Source organism: Poecile atricapillus, chromosome 7 (genome assembly GCF_030490865.1).
Source record: "Poecile atricapillus isolate bPoeAtr1 chromosome 7, bPoeAtr1.hap1, whole genome shotgun sequence".
Taxonomy (NCBI): domain Eukaryota; kingdom Metazoa; phylum Chordata; class Aves; order Passeriformes; family Paridae; genus Poecile; species Poecile atricapillus.
Genome location: NC_081255.1, coordinates 7,279,779 through 7,296,365, shown reverse-complemented (window position 1 = coordinate 7,296,365; position 16,587 = coordinate 7,279,779). Strand labels below are relative to the sequence as shown.

The 16,587-nt window shown below is 37.0% G+C and overlaps 1 protein-coding gene across 6 annotated transcripts in view; it reads right to left on the bottom strand.

Moving 5' to 3' along the window:
* RALGPS2 (Ral GEF with PH domain and SH3 binding motif 2) overlaps positions 1-16,587 on the bottom strand; it is a 113,727-nt gene that overhangs the window by 57,803 nt on the left and 39,337 nt on the right. For all 6 annotated transcript variants that reach the window (XM_058842677.1, XM_058842675.1, XM_058842679.1 and 3 more), the window contains exons 5-8: positions 15,082-15,165; positions 9,337-9,426; positions 6,114-6,206; positions 1,922-2,048 (exon numbers count right to left, since the gene is read on the bottom strand). In XM_058842677.1, the coding sequence (XP_058698660.1) occupies positions 1,922-2,048; positions 6,114-6,206; positions 9,337-9,426; positions 15,082-15,165 (394 nt within the window). The remainder of the gene's footprint in view (positions 1-1,921; positions 2,049-6,113; positions 6,207-9,336; positions 9,427-15,081; positions 15,166-16,587) is intronic.

Sequence of the window (16,587 nt, the reverse complement as noted above, 5' to 3'; positions counted from 1 at the left end):
GGGCATTTTGAGGCAGCTGCTGGCTCTCCCCACCAGGAGTGAAGAATCCCCCACTCCTCCTTTTACCATGAGAGGGAATGGTCCTCCTGAGGAATCCCCTTCCCTGCACATGCCATGATCACCATTTCCATCTGCAGACTTCTAGGTAGGCTTTGCTACATGTTTGAAACAAGGAGCAGCACTACTCCCTTACAGAATCTTATAGCAGAAGTATTCCTTTTAGGAATTGTAACCTGTAACTGATACGCTTAAAACAGTATGTTGAACAAGAAATTTAAGTTACCTCTGTTCTAAATGACTCTTACATCAGTAAAAATGCCTTGGGAAGGAAACTGAAGAAATAACAAATCTACTCAGGTCTTAGCAGAGATTAAAGCTTTCATCAAATGAGAAAACTTGGACTCAACTATCAATCCTCCAAAGTGGATCCAGATTTATCATTACTGTGTGCTCAAGGCAATTTTTTTCTTTTTGCCACATTTTTAAACCACACAAAATTAATTTTACAGGGAGTGGACCAGTGGGAATTCACTATTCCTTTGGAGAATTAAAAAAGGCTTGAGGACATTCCTGATGTCACTAATAAGAGCTGGTATCACATGAAACCAGGTCACAACACATGCTTTAACTACAGCAGGTCACAGTAAAGAGCATTTCTTTCTAAATAGAAAAGAATTATCTATTTCACTTCAAGCTATCAAGTCAAGCTCAAGGGTTATTCTAATATAAAAGTTAGACAAGAAGCTGCTACTTATAAGGGGAAAACAGCTGTAACTGAATAAAACTTAAAAACTGCTTCCCATTATTTGGCTTGGGATTATTACAATCAGCAAGGAAACAATTTGATGCTGTCTTCATATTTCAAAAATCATGGCATATGGGTAAAAAGCACCAGCCTAAGAAGCATTTCAGAACTATGGATCAAGTCTCTATATTGTCCATGTACACAAGATGGAAAAGCTCCATGGTTCAACACATTACATAATGTTTGCTTTCCTTTTTGTGCCTTTCAATTCAGGCCCTGAATGATAAACACCACAGGGCATTAAAATCTGGTCTCCCACAGTGAAATATTTTTTCTATTTCTGTGGCAAGCATGTAAAATTCAACCAATTAATCCTGGAAAAGTTAACAGCCCAGCAGAATAAAGTATCAAAATTCAGGAACAGAGATTACAGTTTAATAGACCTCAAGAGCTCATCTTGAATTCAAGTGTAAGTTATTATCTGCAAAAAGAGGAAGAATTGGATAGACAGTTCCTTAATTTTATATGATTACCAACATCTCATGAAACAAAAGCTACATTGAAAACAGCACACTTATCATTTTAATGTCTGTTTAGTTTAAGTAACACTAAATTAGCTTGACAACAAAACCAACACATATTAAATGCATTTATCTCGCTTTTAGATACACAGGAATATAATTTACTAACAATTATTCCACAAGGCTGAGTCAGTTATAACAACCTAGGCACATCGTCACATTGGTGTATATTAAATGCAGCAATACCACCAGATTTTACCATGTTCCTAACTCTAAGATCTATATTTATTTCTCTCAGAGGCTTGTGAGTTATAGCTTCACAAAAAAGAAAAGCCACCATTCCTAGAACAGCCAAGTATTTAATATTTAGGAGGGGTAGCAGGCATAACAATGGAAGTACTTCTCCAGAAGTCATTGTACCTGTACAACACGTGGCAAAGTATTTTCCTAGGAAACTGACACTGGATCTAAAACCTGCAGTGTTTGTGAGCTTTAAGATGTATTTTCTTTCTGAGGTTCAGTCCTGCCACATACAGAGTGTCCAGAATCACCTCTGGGTTGCAGATTCTCCACTGAAGTACACAGAGTTTCCTGAATGCTTAAAAAAAATGGTGTTTTGCTTGTGTAATTACTGGAGAAACAGGCTACAGCTTACCTAAGTAGGGAATACAAGGAGTCATCTTCAAGCTGCTGATATAGTCTCTGAGCCTTTTGTAATTATCTTCTTTACTCATAACATATTCCAGCTTGTCAAAGGTGGCTTTATCCTTCCGACTCAGTAACTAGGAAGAGAAAAAAGAAGGCAAAACCAGATGAGTTTAAGTTTGATCATTATGATTTCCTCTCTTACCCTTACAAGCATAGATTTCCATTTCCCCATTGTTGTTGCTGCGCTGGTTTTTTCTGGGTTTTTTTTGGTTTTTGGGGTTTTTTTGTTTGTTTTTTATTTTAAACTCAACTTCTTCAAAACAACATCACATATACTCCTTAAAAAGGAGCACTTAGTAAGTTTACAAAGAAAAGCAACAATTCTGGGTGTTAAATGTAAAAATACTTCTAAACATTAAGCAGGTAAAAACACTCATGTCCTGAAGGATCTTTCTGAAACAATGTAAGTTATCAAAAAATGAATCTAGTTATCACACATCACAACTTCATGTGCTGTCCACATCAGGAATATTCACACCAGTAACATTTTCACTCTGATTATCCATAAGTGTGTTGGCTTGGGATGGGATGGAGTTAATTCTCTTCATAGTGGCTAGTATGGGCTGTATCTTAGATATGAGTAAGGATTTCATCTATGATTTTTTACAGAAGGCTCATGGACTTGCATTTTTCTGCCAACTGGCAATTTCACTGGCTCTTAGTATTACAGAAACGTTCACTTTGAAAAGAATACTTAAAAGTCATGGTTCTCCTTCATTATCCATTCCTCCTGCCTCCAGTCCCTTCCTTTGATGGAACTAACAAGAACCAGGCTCTCTTTGTAGGATGGGGAAAGGAAGCAAAGATATTTTCCAAACATCTTCCTGAACTGCTGCTGCAAAACTGCCTCAAAATCTTCACTTCAATCCAGAGTCAGAATTTAAAAAAGGGTGTAAGGTGTTCCCACCAAATATTTTGGCAGGAGATTCAGCATTCCAAGTCCCAGTTATAACTTTTCCCCTACACTGCAATTACAAGGGTCAGAACACTGAATTTCTATGCATATTCCCTTTTTACTTCAGTTAAAGATCAACTTAGGTGAGCCTGACAGAAGTGAAATCTCCCTTCTGTAAATACACTGCTGAAGTAATTTATTTTTACTTCCATTTTTATATCCAAGTCTTCATGAGGACAGGCAAAACTAAACACTGGCTTTCAAGAGAAAGCCACAAGTTGAAAGTGAATTGTTAAATTGCTCCCAAGATATACTCATCACTGACATTCCAGCAATTAATTTGCATCTTTAATTTAGGTTTGGTTCCAATACTCAAATGAACAGCATCTGCATTCATTAGAACTGCAGACTCTTCCACAGAAAAAGGAAGCAGAAGACTGACATGACTCCCTTCCATCTACTCAAACATGACATTTACGTTTTGAAGTTCATCTCAAAACTGGTTCCAGTTTTATCAGCCTGGACTAGCTTATTTCTAATAATAATCTAAAATATTCTGCCATCATTTAATGTCTGAAAGGTTTTTTTTTAGTTTTGCTGTTTTGAAAGGTAAGACAAGACTAACAGATATAATAATGGCCTGATTTCAAACCTGAATGAAATCAACTGTATTTTCCTCACAACATGGTGATTTGCACACTCTCATTCAAGTCTGATGTATCTTTTCAGGCTCTTTGGATCATCTTGTAACAAGTTAAATGCCTTCCCCTGGTACTTGTAGGCCAGTTCATGCCATGCCTCCACCCAGAAAAGTCCAGAGAAGCCAAACACATTAGAAGTGTTTCTGTGAGGGCCAAGTGAGGACCCATTTTTAAGTCCTTCAGTTTTGGAGGTGCTTCTTTTTTAAATAATGTTTCTTCTTCTGTCTCTTTGATGAAAAAGAACAGTAAGTAAGTAAGTGCTGTACATATGCAGAGACAATAAAAGCTAAGGCTGACAGTTTATAACAGCAGGGAAGGACTTGGAGCCTTCTAAATTGCTCTTGGCTTTCTAGTTATAGTGTGCCAGCACTGAATACAACCTTTTTGAAATGCCAGCAAGAAGAGATGAGGTCTCAGGATGCTGGCTCACCCCACTTCACATATTTAATGATTATTTGTTTCATTGCCCAAACCCTCACTGATCATCTAGAATTCCTTTACGTTAAATGGACAGAAGCTGAATATTCTTTTCCGTGAACTTTCCTGGAAAGGCTCAAAATTCTTCTCAAGTTTTGAATGGGGCAAATCACACATTAAAAGCAGCACTTACTATTCTCCAGAGTTCAGAGTGTGTGCAGGCAATGAGTGAGACAAATTTCAGACAAATTCAGACATACCGTCAGAAGACGTGAATTTCATCTTTTTAGGAACATTAAATTACCAAGCAAGTATTTAATGGCTCCTTTCAACTCTAGATTCCAACCATATTTTTTTTTTAGGGAATGAATATACTTGCAGCTATTTTCCTGACTTTGTAAATCAAGTTGATTGAGGATTGCTAGAAACCATCTCAGAAATGCAGAAGAAATTCTTCCTTGTTGAAGTTTTTGGAGAGTTCCTGTGTAACTTACCCAAATGCCTTCATGATTCAAATAAAGACTTGGTGTACCTTTTCTTGCTTTTAGTATATAGAAAGCCAAAGGCTTAAAACTATCTTCAGGAATTTATAAGCTGAACTTCCAAGAGAAGAACAACTAAATCAGTTTGTAGTGCACATTGCTGGGAGCTAACCTGCAACTTGAATTTGCAAAGGCTTATGTAAGATGATGAAAAGCACAGACTCGCTTGGGATTACAGGAGGATCAAACACCTGCAGAAATGTGAGAGAAGTTACCTGGAATTTCAGAGGTTGGAAGAGGGATAAACTTTAAAGACTGACACAAATGTCAAGAGCACACAAATAAACCTTGTAAGTGCAAACCAGTGCACAACCAAACATCAAAAGAACCTGGGGACTCCCAGTTCTGAATGGTATCATCATGGTAGTAATTAATGTGGGTATTATTAATATATGGTAATAGTTACATTTAATTTGAGCTGTGTACAAAAAGAGATTTAAAAATCGACTTGGCCTCACAGTTACATAAAACTGTTGAGGCATCAATTCCTCCATATAAAATCTGAAAACCAGAAGCTCTCCTTGAGATCATTTTGAAGTGTTAATTTCACTAATATTTCCTCAGAGAGATTTTTGGTATTTGGAAGCGAAGTCTAACTTAATTGTGCATTAGTAAAACATGACCAGAATTCTAGATAAGTATCTTGGCAGAAGTGAATTATATTCAATTTTGCAAATAGTTATCAACTGAGTGACATTTTCACACAGTTATCAGACAAATAAACTTTTTGCAACGTCCAAGGATGTGTGTCCAGTGAAAGTTTTCTGCTTTTTTTAGTAATCTATATGAATCTTATATGAATCCCTTTCACAGTAGCTTCTCAGTCACCTGATTTATTCTGCCATACTGAATGTTACATTCATCTGAAACAGCTGAAAAACTACATAATATATGGAATATATATGGAATAAGGACTGTTTTCTAAGCTCTAAAGTATCAATGAGCGAAAGTAATTCCTAATATTCTTATCAAGATTACAATGATAAACAATATTAATGCCTGTCAAAAAACAGATGACAAAAAAATGATGCCAAAGAACACTGTCCTTTCACAACTGTACAAAGGCAGAACTACAAATATACTATCCAATGGAGTTGTAACTATGAAATGATAATGAAAAGTGCTAGAGTAAGTTATCAGTCAGAGAAACAACAAATCTCTTTATGGAAACTGAATCAAGAGTTTCTGAACATCTGCTCTCCATAGCAAAAAAAAAAAAAAAAAAAAAAAAAAAAATTCCAACAGTATAAACCCCTAAATGACTAAAGTATGACCCGCTTTGGCATTCAGAATTTTCCAGCAACCAAATACAAAATAGCTTCTGGCCACATGAGATGCCTCTGCATTTAGCAGAATCTGCAGGGAACTATTTTTCAGAGGAAAATATTTCTACAGCAGAATGGAAAAAAAAAATAAATTAAGAGGAAACCATAGACTTCAAAGGAACTAGAAGCATTATGCAGGCAGCAGAACAAAGTTAAAGCTTTCTGTAGTAACTGCTGCATCCTTGAAAACAAGCTTCAGGATGTTGTATTTACCTGAGAACAAATTAACCCCACTCCCTTATCCTGCTGGCTCACTTACCGCCCATGTCTTGGTCAGCCTGAAGATGGGAGCACTCTGGAGGCCTGACACCACTGCCATGAGAGCATGGAGGTTATTCAGCTCATACAGTTTCTGAGGACAAAAAAAAAGAGAAAAATAATAACAATAAACAATATTTCAAGTGCTGTCAGTAGTGAATACAGAATAAAAAACAATATAAAGATGCAGAAATCTTGCGTGGTCTAAAATGAAGTGTTACAGTGAACTGCTGTGCACACAGCCACTTTTATGGCACCTCCTAATTTTTCATTACTGCATCTCTATGGTTTTGGATTAGACTAACTAGCTGTTTCATAGCCCACAGAGAACCCTTAAAAATATCTATATTGACACACATCTTGGGGAATATATTAGAAGTGCCAGAAATTTTCTGACATTCAAACCCAACAAATTCCTTTCATAGCATTCAATAGTATTTTAAAACAACATGCCAGAAAGGACAACCCAGTGATGCATGATGCAATCATGTCAGTACCCAAAGTTTATATAACTACCAAGCCTACATCAAAGCCCCCAAAAAATATCTAAGCACGATGAAATCAAGGAGGTGAATTTCAAAAGCCATTTCTGGGATATGACAACTAATTAGTGGAAAGCAACAACCCAATCAAAATTGAACAGCAAAAAATGTTAGGGCAAAATAATTCCCTTAAAAACTCTCTACAAAACACTGTGATTGAATGCATTTTTTCACACATTTGGAATTTCCCTCCCTTTTCTTTTTTCCTTTCCCTCTGTCTCCAAAACTGTCTGCTGCCTTGGCCAGGTAACCACTGGTACTACTGTCTTGAGAGCTTAAAAACAGTCTGGAGGAAAATACTCCTCCTGAAGTTTTTCTGCAACATCAGTTGTTCTGATAGCTGTGAGCTCCCAGAGATACAAATTCCATTCATGTTTGGTGCAGTGCACCCAAATTGAGGTTTTAGCCCTAACAGAGAGACTTTTCTAAGGAGAAATTATACTCAATCACATTACTGCAGATCTTGTTTAATCCATTTGGAATATTTGCCAAAGTAGGTTAGGATTCCAGCATGAAAAAATAAGGAACCCTTCCTATTAAAAAAATGGTGGAAATCCTTTCTCTTACTTGAAACTCAGCTTACCTCTTGCTGAGGAAGCCTTTCATGAGGCAAAAGGAAAAAAGAACTAGACCAAAGGAATACTCACTAAATCCTGAAGATCAAAGGAGAGCCTCTATTTGGAAGGATGAAATCCAAAACCCATGGATGCTTTTCTGGCTAACAGTTTTGGATCAGGGCAAATGATTCTCTCTCCACTTAACACACTGCCAGGAAACTGACAGCCTTTTATGGAACAAAGGCCTCACAAGTATTAGTCAGAAATGCCATTTTTAATGGCACCCCAGTAGCATTTCCAGTCCGGGTGCTCAGACTCCCGTGATTCCAGCAGGTCCTTCTGACAGTGGAAGTTGGCCCACACCTTCTGATGAAGTTCTTCCCCCTCCTCATTCTCTTTTGGGAGGATTCTCTAGTGACCAAGTGTAGAGGGTAATCAGTGTTTTTTGGGGCAAGGTGGAATGGGTTGGATGTTTGTCCTACACCACAGTCCTGTTATCCTTCCAAGTAGTCCTGCTGAAGATTGTCCCTCCACTTACACAATAACCCCTCACACACACATAACCCAAGGAAGGTAATAAAGTTCACTGTCCCAAAGGATGGTGTAGCTGATCTGAAATTAAAAGAAGGGCTTTCCCAGCTGCTGCCAGCAGTGAACCAGAAGTCACCACCAGCCAGGACAGTCTGGGAACTTCAGGGGAATTAGGTATAATTATTTCATGCATTAAGCACTATAGATGAGATACCACTGCAGGACTGCCAGCTACACAACAGGTTGCCAGCACAAGGAATTCACTGTGGAGTAGATTTACAGCTTCTCTAAAGAAAAAGTAATTAGTGTGACCTCTGGCACCAAGCTGCTTTGATAATAGCTTTGGACAGCAGAAACTCCTTGCAACAGCCCCCACTGCAGTAACTTCATGTCAGCAGCCATATGGAAGCAAAGCCAAGGTAACAAGCACAGAAGTAAATGAACTGATATAAAAAACACCCTATATACAGAGCTTCTTGCTTTTTGCAGCTGTGATTTTTACAGCTGACAGGTAAGCAAAGCTCAACTATCTGATTGTTAGAGCACAAAGCTGCCTCCAAGCCAGCAGCACTCCAGCAGCCACTGCAGCCTGCAAGGCACTGCTGAGGTCAAGCATGTTCAGGGTGCTGCATCCAAAGCTGAGCCAGCACTGCCCAGTCCCATCCCAGTATGAACCAGACCTGAGCCCACCTGGCTTCCCACATCCTTTCTGCACTGTGGCCACACAGAGCTGAACCTCCCCCCCCCCCATGGAGGGACATGGATCATAAAGCCAATTTTTTAATGTTTGTATTTCAAACAAAACCAGAAGAACTGACTTTTAAAAATACATGAGATCAAGATACATTGACTCATCAGATATCAAAGGATGCTTAAGAGAGATCACTAACACTATGACCACAGCATGATTATTGAGCAAAGCCTGTAGAATCCCATAAAATTAGTTCTTGCTTTGCCTGAAGTTGAGAGTCAAATCCCACAGGAGAAAAATACTGCTTCATTAAAAAGGGGCTTGTCAAGACAGGGAATGAACTTGAATACAAAATTAATTAATTAACAAATACTTTACATCTTTGTTGTTGCAGGTAACCCAGGGTGGTCACAGCAGTCAGCTATAGTAAAAGGCAGCCAACATCTGACAGCAAAAACTTGAAAAACATCCCCTTCTTTTCACTTCTGTGAAGAAATTTCACTCTATTTGAAGGGCTATATATCACTCCAGATTTACTGACCCTTTTCTCATGAATGTCAGTCCAAAAGGCTTTAGGAAAGACTGAGAGCTCCAAAATGTCTTCTGAATCAAAGTCTGTTTTTCAAACCACATTTTAAAAGTTGATATTATTTGAGTAAGAGATAAAAGATCCTTTTCCTTCCAATGGTAAAAGCAAACAAACCATTTCTGTTCAGACTAATTCATCTTAAACCATCTCTACACTTTGTGAAACAAAGAAGCCAGACAGTTATTGATGTCAACAGAAACAACCACAGCTAAGTCAGGTATCAGACAAATATTTCCCCTTGAGTATTTTTGAAATGATCAAACTGGGTATAAAACTTTTGATTGTCACACCCCCTTCACAATACAAATTCTTACCTTTGCAGTTTTGATGTAGTGGCTCAAAACCTCAGCTCGTATTTTTAAAGTCTGTGCATGCAGAATCTCTCTAACAACCCAGAAGCTTACCTAAAATGTAGAAAAAATGCCTTTTAAAAAATACCGTTTCAACACTATACTTTTAAAAGTTGTATTTATTTTTATTAAAGTTTGAGCTACGGAAACAGACTTGAGCTCAAGGTAAGCCTGAGGTTGAGATCACATACAAAGCAAAAGGCAAAACAAACTTAGAGCAGTGCTCTCCCAGGGAAAAAAAAGATTATGAAGAAATGTTATGAAGAACCTACAAAATGATGGAACATAAACACTAACATTGAATCATATCCATTGCTTTGCTTTCCCACAACATCAAAGCCATGTCACTCAACTCCTATATGAACTGAACAGCTTCAACTACAGTTCACTGCCATTCCCAACACCTCAAAATAAAATTAACCCTAAAGAAAATTAGAACCCAGCTTCTAGTTTATACTCCTATTTCTGCTGATGTCCAGCACAGCATCCTACTCTTAGCTAAGCTCTCCAGGACTGACTTCACTGCTATGTAAGATCCCTGCTAAATTCAGTATGAAGAATGGTTGCTGCATTTCATACTTACATGAATGTCTCGTCTCATAAAGGCTCTGCTTTAAAAGTGTTTGGTAATATGTTTAAACTCCACTGTTTTCTCTTCTCTGCTCCCTCCCACCCTCTCCCCTCACAAAGAATGATAAAAATTAAACACCATAATAAAGCAGTAGCAAAGAATTAGCAAAAGGTAACAAATACTGCGGCTTTTATTCAGGTATTTGCTATGAGTTAGGAAAAAAATTAATTATCATCGAGATAATTACCAGCTTGGCTGGTATTTACAAAATTATGGAAAATGGTATATAAAGAAATTTACTTTAAGTTTACTCTCATACATGAAAACCTTTCAACATGTCACGTTGCTTTGATTTTTAAGTGATGCTAAAATACTTCTTGTAAACTAACATTGTGTATGTATTAGGGTTACTGGCCAAAATCTCAGTTAGAAAAATGAAATATCCTGTTCCACTTTGTACAGTACAATAGCTCCTAAGACAGAAGAGCACAAGATCAACACCTCCAAAATGATTACATCTGCAGTGAAGCTACAGAGATCTGATGAAAACTGGGATGTTAAATCACAACAGCTCTTTGGAACTGAGAAATGGAAGAATGACAAGAAAACCCACAAAAAAATCCCCACAAACATCTTGCATAAGAATGACTTTCCTATGGTCTGTTTGTCTAAGATTGTATTAGCCAGGAAAGAATTAACCATGGAGCTCAGGTTTCTGTTTACTTTCATTTTTCTTCATTTTCTTTCATTTTTTTTCTTTTTTGCAAAGCAAAATATCCGCTGACAAAACGTGTTATCCTCACAAACAAAGAGAGGTTCCATGTAATTAAAAAAATATCTCAGCATGTTGCCATGCTCAAAAATGGCAGATGTTTTTGAAACCACCATTTAAAAATTCTCATTTTTGATGGTACATCATCAAATTGTAATCTGAAAATCATAGTGACAGTACCTGTATTTAAATGACAGATTGCCATTCCCTTTCTTTAGTCATAAAATAATTTTCCTTTAAGGACAGGGCTCCAAGTGCTGAGACAATCTCAGGAGTACTGAGAGAAAAAGAGAAACTCTTGCACCTTTTTCATTGTTTAGAAAATGAGAATATGTAGATTGTTGCCAGGTCTTCTCCAGTATTTTCTTTCTATTAATATTAATATTAAATATTCTGAAGGGGTCCTTACTGAGCAGGGATTTGCACTCGATGATCCTGATGGGCCCCTTCCAACTTGAGATATTCTATGATTCTATCAAATACAGAAGTACCAAATACATAAAATATTTGACAGTACTTCAAAACTTTGCCATAAAAAGCTTGACCTCAGTTTAGTGCTCTGTAGTTACACAGCTTGAGAAAAAGAACTTTTTTCCCCCTGACTGATCAATGAGTTTTTAAGGAGACACTTTCTCACTGAAGACCAAGGGAATTTAAATTTTAAACACAGATTTCTGTATCATAAAGAATCAGGTAAGGAGAATACACACCTTAAGATCCCAAATCTCTTAAAGTTCACAGACTGTTTATGTAACAGGAGAATGCCTGTGATGGGCCAGACTGTGACACACTTGCTTGGAACACAGAGCAACACTCCAGCATTTTCATCAGGACAAAAATCCCCTGATTTCCTCTGTCAGTCCTGACTTCTGTGGAAGTTCACTGGCTTCACACAAACACTGGGACACACAAAATCTTGTTTTCCTGAAGAAGCCTGGGTTCTGTCCCAGTCCAAGCCAGACCTAAGCTCAACACCACTTCCAAGCTCTTGCAGGAAAAGAAAAAAACCCAAACAAACCAGAACAGATTTTCTTCAAAGCTTAGAGCCCTCCAGTCCCTTCAGTGATAGAGTAGGCAGGAGATACAGAATCGAACACACTTCATCACTTCCACTTCAACCACTTCCAGCCCTCTCTGCTGTGTTTTTACTGTCATAAACACAAGTTTTTGGCTGGTCTTATCTATTAACTGGTATCTTTAGACAGCACCATAACCTAATGTATTGCACATATTGAAAAATCAGTAATTAAAAGAAATACTTTTGTTTCTTTCTTTACATAAATAATACATATTTGTTCCATATATTCCTCTTTTGCTGCATTTAAATGTTATTATACCAACATCAATCAGCTACATGACTCCCAGCCTTTGGGTATGTTCAAGGCAGCATTTAAAGCCTTGACATGTAATTGTATAATTATATTATTCCCTATTAAGATCAACTGAGAATAAAAGGCTTAACTTTGAACATATCTGTTCTTGAATCACACCTTAAGATTTTTAAATAATCCCATGTTTGCCTGATCTGAAATATCAATTCTGTTATACTGCCACTTTTAAGTTCATAGTCATTGATTCAAAAATTATCTTTGCTTCCTGTGCTACAGAAAGATTGGGAAATACCCCTTTAATAGTTTCTGGATTTTTCTTTCAGGTAGCTTCCATGCATACTAACCACTCTATTTCTTAATTTCCAATAATCCCAGTTAAATCCACTGCAATTCAGCAGCACTACAATACTCAAGAAAAGGTTCTTCATACAGTGTTTGCATTTGGGTTAAAAAAGGATGCAAAAAACCTAAAAAACACTCATAGAAGAACAGTCAGCAAAACATAAAATTTTCCTTTTGCAAGTGGGATCTCTTCCTTTAAAAATTTTCCAACATACTGACTGTAGCTGACAAGTTTCTCTAATATTTTAAGCTCTGTGGCAGCTTGGTTCCTTTCCCATTTAAATAAAAACCTCAAGAAAGAGGTTTTCAGCTGAGGGACTCTGATAACCAAGAGACCAACAGTGACCTTCACACAAACAGTTACCTTAAAAAAATTGTTTATTTGAAACATATGATAAAAGTTTATTTTCAAAAGGTAAGACAATGTTCTAGGAAGTGAACTGAGCACTCTGACAGGTTTACCAGTAACAGAATATATACAAATTACTTTCAGAAGAAAGCTAAAAAAATGAGAGTTCAGAGTTAAAAAAACCGTAAAGTTATGTAATTAAAAAAAAAATTAATATTAAATATGTAGATCTATATGAACTACCACTCAACAATGAATTCTCCAAGAACAGGAGAGACCTGGCATGGAAGGATTCAACTGATTTCTCTTCCCTGAACTCGATCTGTTTTTACAGGCACCACATCCAATTATCCCATAACTAATGCTGGAACTGCCCAACTTCATCCTCAGTGGAATGCAATCAACAGCACAGAATCATCACTGCTTCCAAAATACTACCTGCACATCATTTTGTTGTGAAGCAGCTGTTAGTAATTTAATATTCTCTTTACTTAAAAAGTGAGAGCTGTTAATAGTTTTCCTTTGGCAAGCTGGGGGCAAAAAGGGAAGAGACAGATGCAAAATGCTTAATTTAAACCCAGTGAAATTCCAAAAGTTAACAAAATTTTGATGACATGTATTCCTGCCTGAGAAGGCCACAAGTCCCTATGACTTTCCTAATTATTTATTTTAGGATTAAGCTTTAGAACCCCTCAGGTAAGTGGAGCAGAAACAATATCTGTCCTTTTCCCTCTCTACTCCTATACTGATGGCTCCCTTGATGCCAGAATAAAGGCTGATATAAACTTCATGGAAGTCCTTATTCCCATGATAAGGTTTCCCCTCCTTCCTTCTGGCTACTGAGCATATTTTACCAATTCTTTAGTATGTCTGAAGTTGACTTCAGGCAGCTCCTGCAGTTCCTGAGTACAGCACATAACAACTGAGAAGTCCTTAGTGAGTTACACTGCCTAACATGGTCTTTACTACAAAAACATTCCACAATATTCAGCAAAATGGAACATTTCTTTGAAGAGTCAAAGAAATCACTCAAAATACTCACTTCCATGAGTAAGTGAGGTAGCAAATGCTGCAATCAGTGGTGTATCAGTGAGATTAGTGTCAAAACCATGAGTGTTTTTACACTAGCCTATATATTCTAACAGGAGCAACTTCAAAAAAAAAAAAAGCTAGATCAGGAAAATTTCAACTAAATGCAGAACAGCAACAACAACAACAAAAAAACAAACACACACAAAAAAAATTCCCAAATTCTTGACCAACCCCCCCAGATCTCAATAAATGGCAAGTCAGAAAAAGTTTGCAGTGTAACATTTTTTCTTCAGTCCAGTGGAGAATCAGGCAAGTGTCCAAAACCCAAATCCAAACAAGCATTTCAGTCAGTAGGTTAAGAAATATTCTAAGTGTTGTCAGTGAAGAGTAATAGGATTTGATCATATCCTCAGTGAAAATAATCATGAAAAGTGAGAAAGTACACAAGAACTGATAGGGGAAAAAAACCCTGAAAAGTTGAGAGGTTTGGTCTGAGATTCAGATGATTAACAAAGATCTCTCTAAGTCTGAGACTGGGTACAGAGGTTATGTCTGCAAGGCAGCTTGTAAGTTTGAGACATTATTAAACATTTACAAGTGGAGAGATGAGAGTAATAGAATTACTTCATCTAAAAGAGAAAATATGGAATTACTTAAAAAGAGCATCACAGTTTTGAGAGATGATTGGGTAACTGCACAGCTGGACTCCTCCAGCTTTACTTGTGGAGAAAGGGAGAATCCTGTTGTTCTTTTAATAGTTCATTTTATCCAGAGAAATTGTTGAGTAAGAGAACCAAAAACCTCAAATATACTACCTAAAAATGATGTCAAATAGAGAGTTAAAGAAGAAATTTTTTTACAGAAAAATTGTTTGGAATTTTTAAGTTTGCCTAGAATCACTTAAAAAAGGTACCTACGCTGACAAGAGGCTTCTATTTCAAACAAAAACATCTATGTGAAGCATAAGACACTGAACTAACACAGAAGGAAATTACATCTAATTACTAGTCCAGAAATCCTGCATGTCAAGTCTTTAACCTGTAATTATGATTCTGTCTTTTATATAAAACACAGCCAGCAATTCTGGAGAAAATATGCACTTTTCATCGATTGCTGCTATTTAAAACAGTATTTCTTCAACACTGGTTTGGTCTTTCTGCATATCCTGTAGATAAAGTATCTGCTAAAAGGAGTTCCTTAAGTTGCCAAGTAATCAGCTGTGATCCAAAATAAAAGTGATGTGCCAGAACACTTAATCCCACAGACTTTCTAAAATGTGTACATGTAATAATGCTGGAAAAAAATAACTCACATGATTGAATCTTCTGGTGAAAGCAACAGCATTCGGTGCAAAACGGTATTTCTCTTTTTTATTCCAGCCACAGCTTGCCAGCTCCTGGGAGAACAAGGATGAAAATTCACTTCTTTAATTCAGTGCATAACACATGTTCAGAGCCAAAGGCATATGAGACACAAATCTTGTAAGTTCTAAAATAACAGCAACAACACATTGAAGTAATACAGTTACACTTGTACTGATTCCTTCTGCAAATTGAGACTACACAAGTGTCATTTCTGAATTATGCAGAGTTATTGGATCATTACAATTCATCTTTTGCTGAATTAGAGCTTTCCTAATTTTGTTACCACAGAAAATCCAGCTTCAAAAGCGAATCTGAGCTAGAGAGCCAAATGTCCTTTTGTTTTTAATCACTTTCTGAAGATATTTAAAGAGATGATACACCTAATTAACTCAATCTAAGACATGTCCCATATTTTTAACTTGGCATGTTGCATTAAAGAAATACCAAAAAAGTGTCATCATTTGCAGTAACAATAAAAGAAACACTATTTTCCATTTTCCCTTCCAAAGGAGTCTATTTTGGGAAACTGCATCACCTTGTTATTTACTATCACTTAATTTCAACAAAGAAGTTCTCATTAAAATCATAAATAACTAAATGTAGCAAAATGAGCTCTTCCATTTGTATAAAACAGCACATGAACAGATGCAAAGACAGCATTCAACACACAACCTGTTCCACAGTGCTACCAAGAAAAACAATCAATATAGACACAGCTTACTTATTCAAGTGGTATAATAGCAAAGTACAGCCCTTCCTTTACTTATTTTTACTTCCTTTACTTATTCATGTGTTCCTTCCAGATCATCTACCCTGAAGTGCTCTCAGTTTTATCACCATGCTGAAAACTCCTCACTGAAGCCAGATTCATGCTACACATCCAGCTACCACATAACTTAGGTCATATGACTCAACATGTAACCAATAATTGTGACATTTAAGGCACAGTTTAGAAGAATTTGGTATCTGGAGAGTTTTGTTTTTTTTTTTTTTAACTTTTTTAATTCAGAAACTTCTTAGCATCTTTCCAACCAATGTTGCAAAACTAGTAAAGAATCTTATGCCAGTTAAGAAGGACCCTGAATTCTTCTCCTTGAAGTCTGTGGTGTGCAGGTATTTGTTAGAGAAGACCCAGGAGATTCCTGGCCAGGCACTGGAAAGAATACAGAATTCTTGGCTTTGTATTTAGGGCCATTCCTTCAAATTTCACTAGAAAGTTGTGCCACCTAAATCTACACTGGCAAATCTGGCGTGTTCAGCACAGGAAAGCACATACAACTGTCCTTACACCTCAGCTTCAGTGAGTATGCATGAGACAATCATACAGCCCTGAACTACTCCTGCTCCAAAGGAGAGCCATTCCAGAGACTCTTGATTACCCTCTCTATCCCTCAGCATCTCTAGTTTCCACTGGAATCACAGCTCTGCACTTGGAGGAACACAAGGGAATTCAT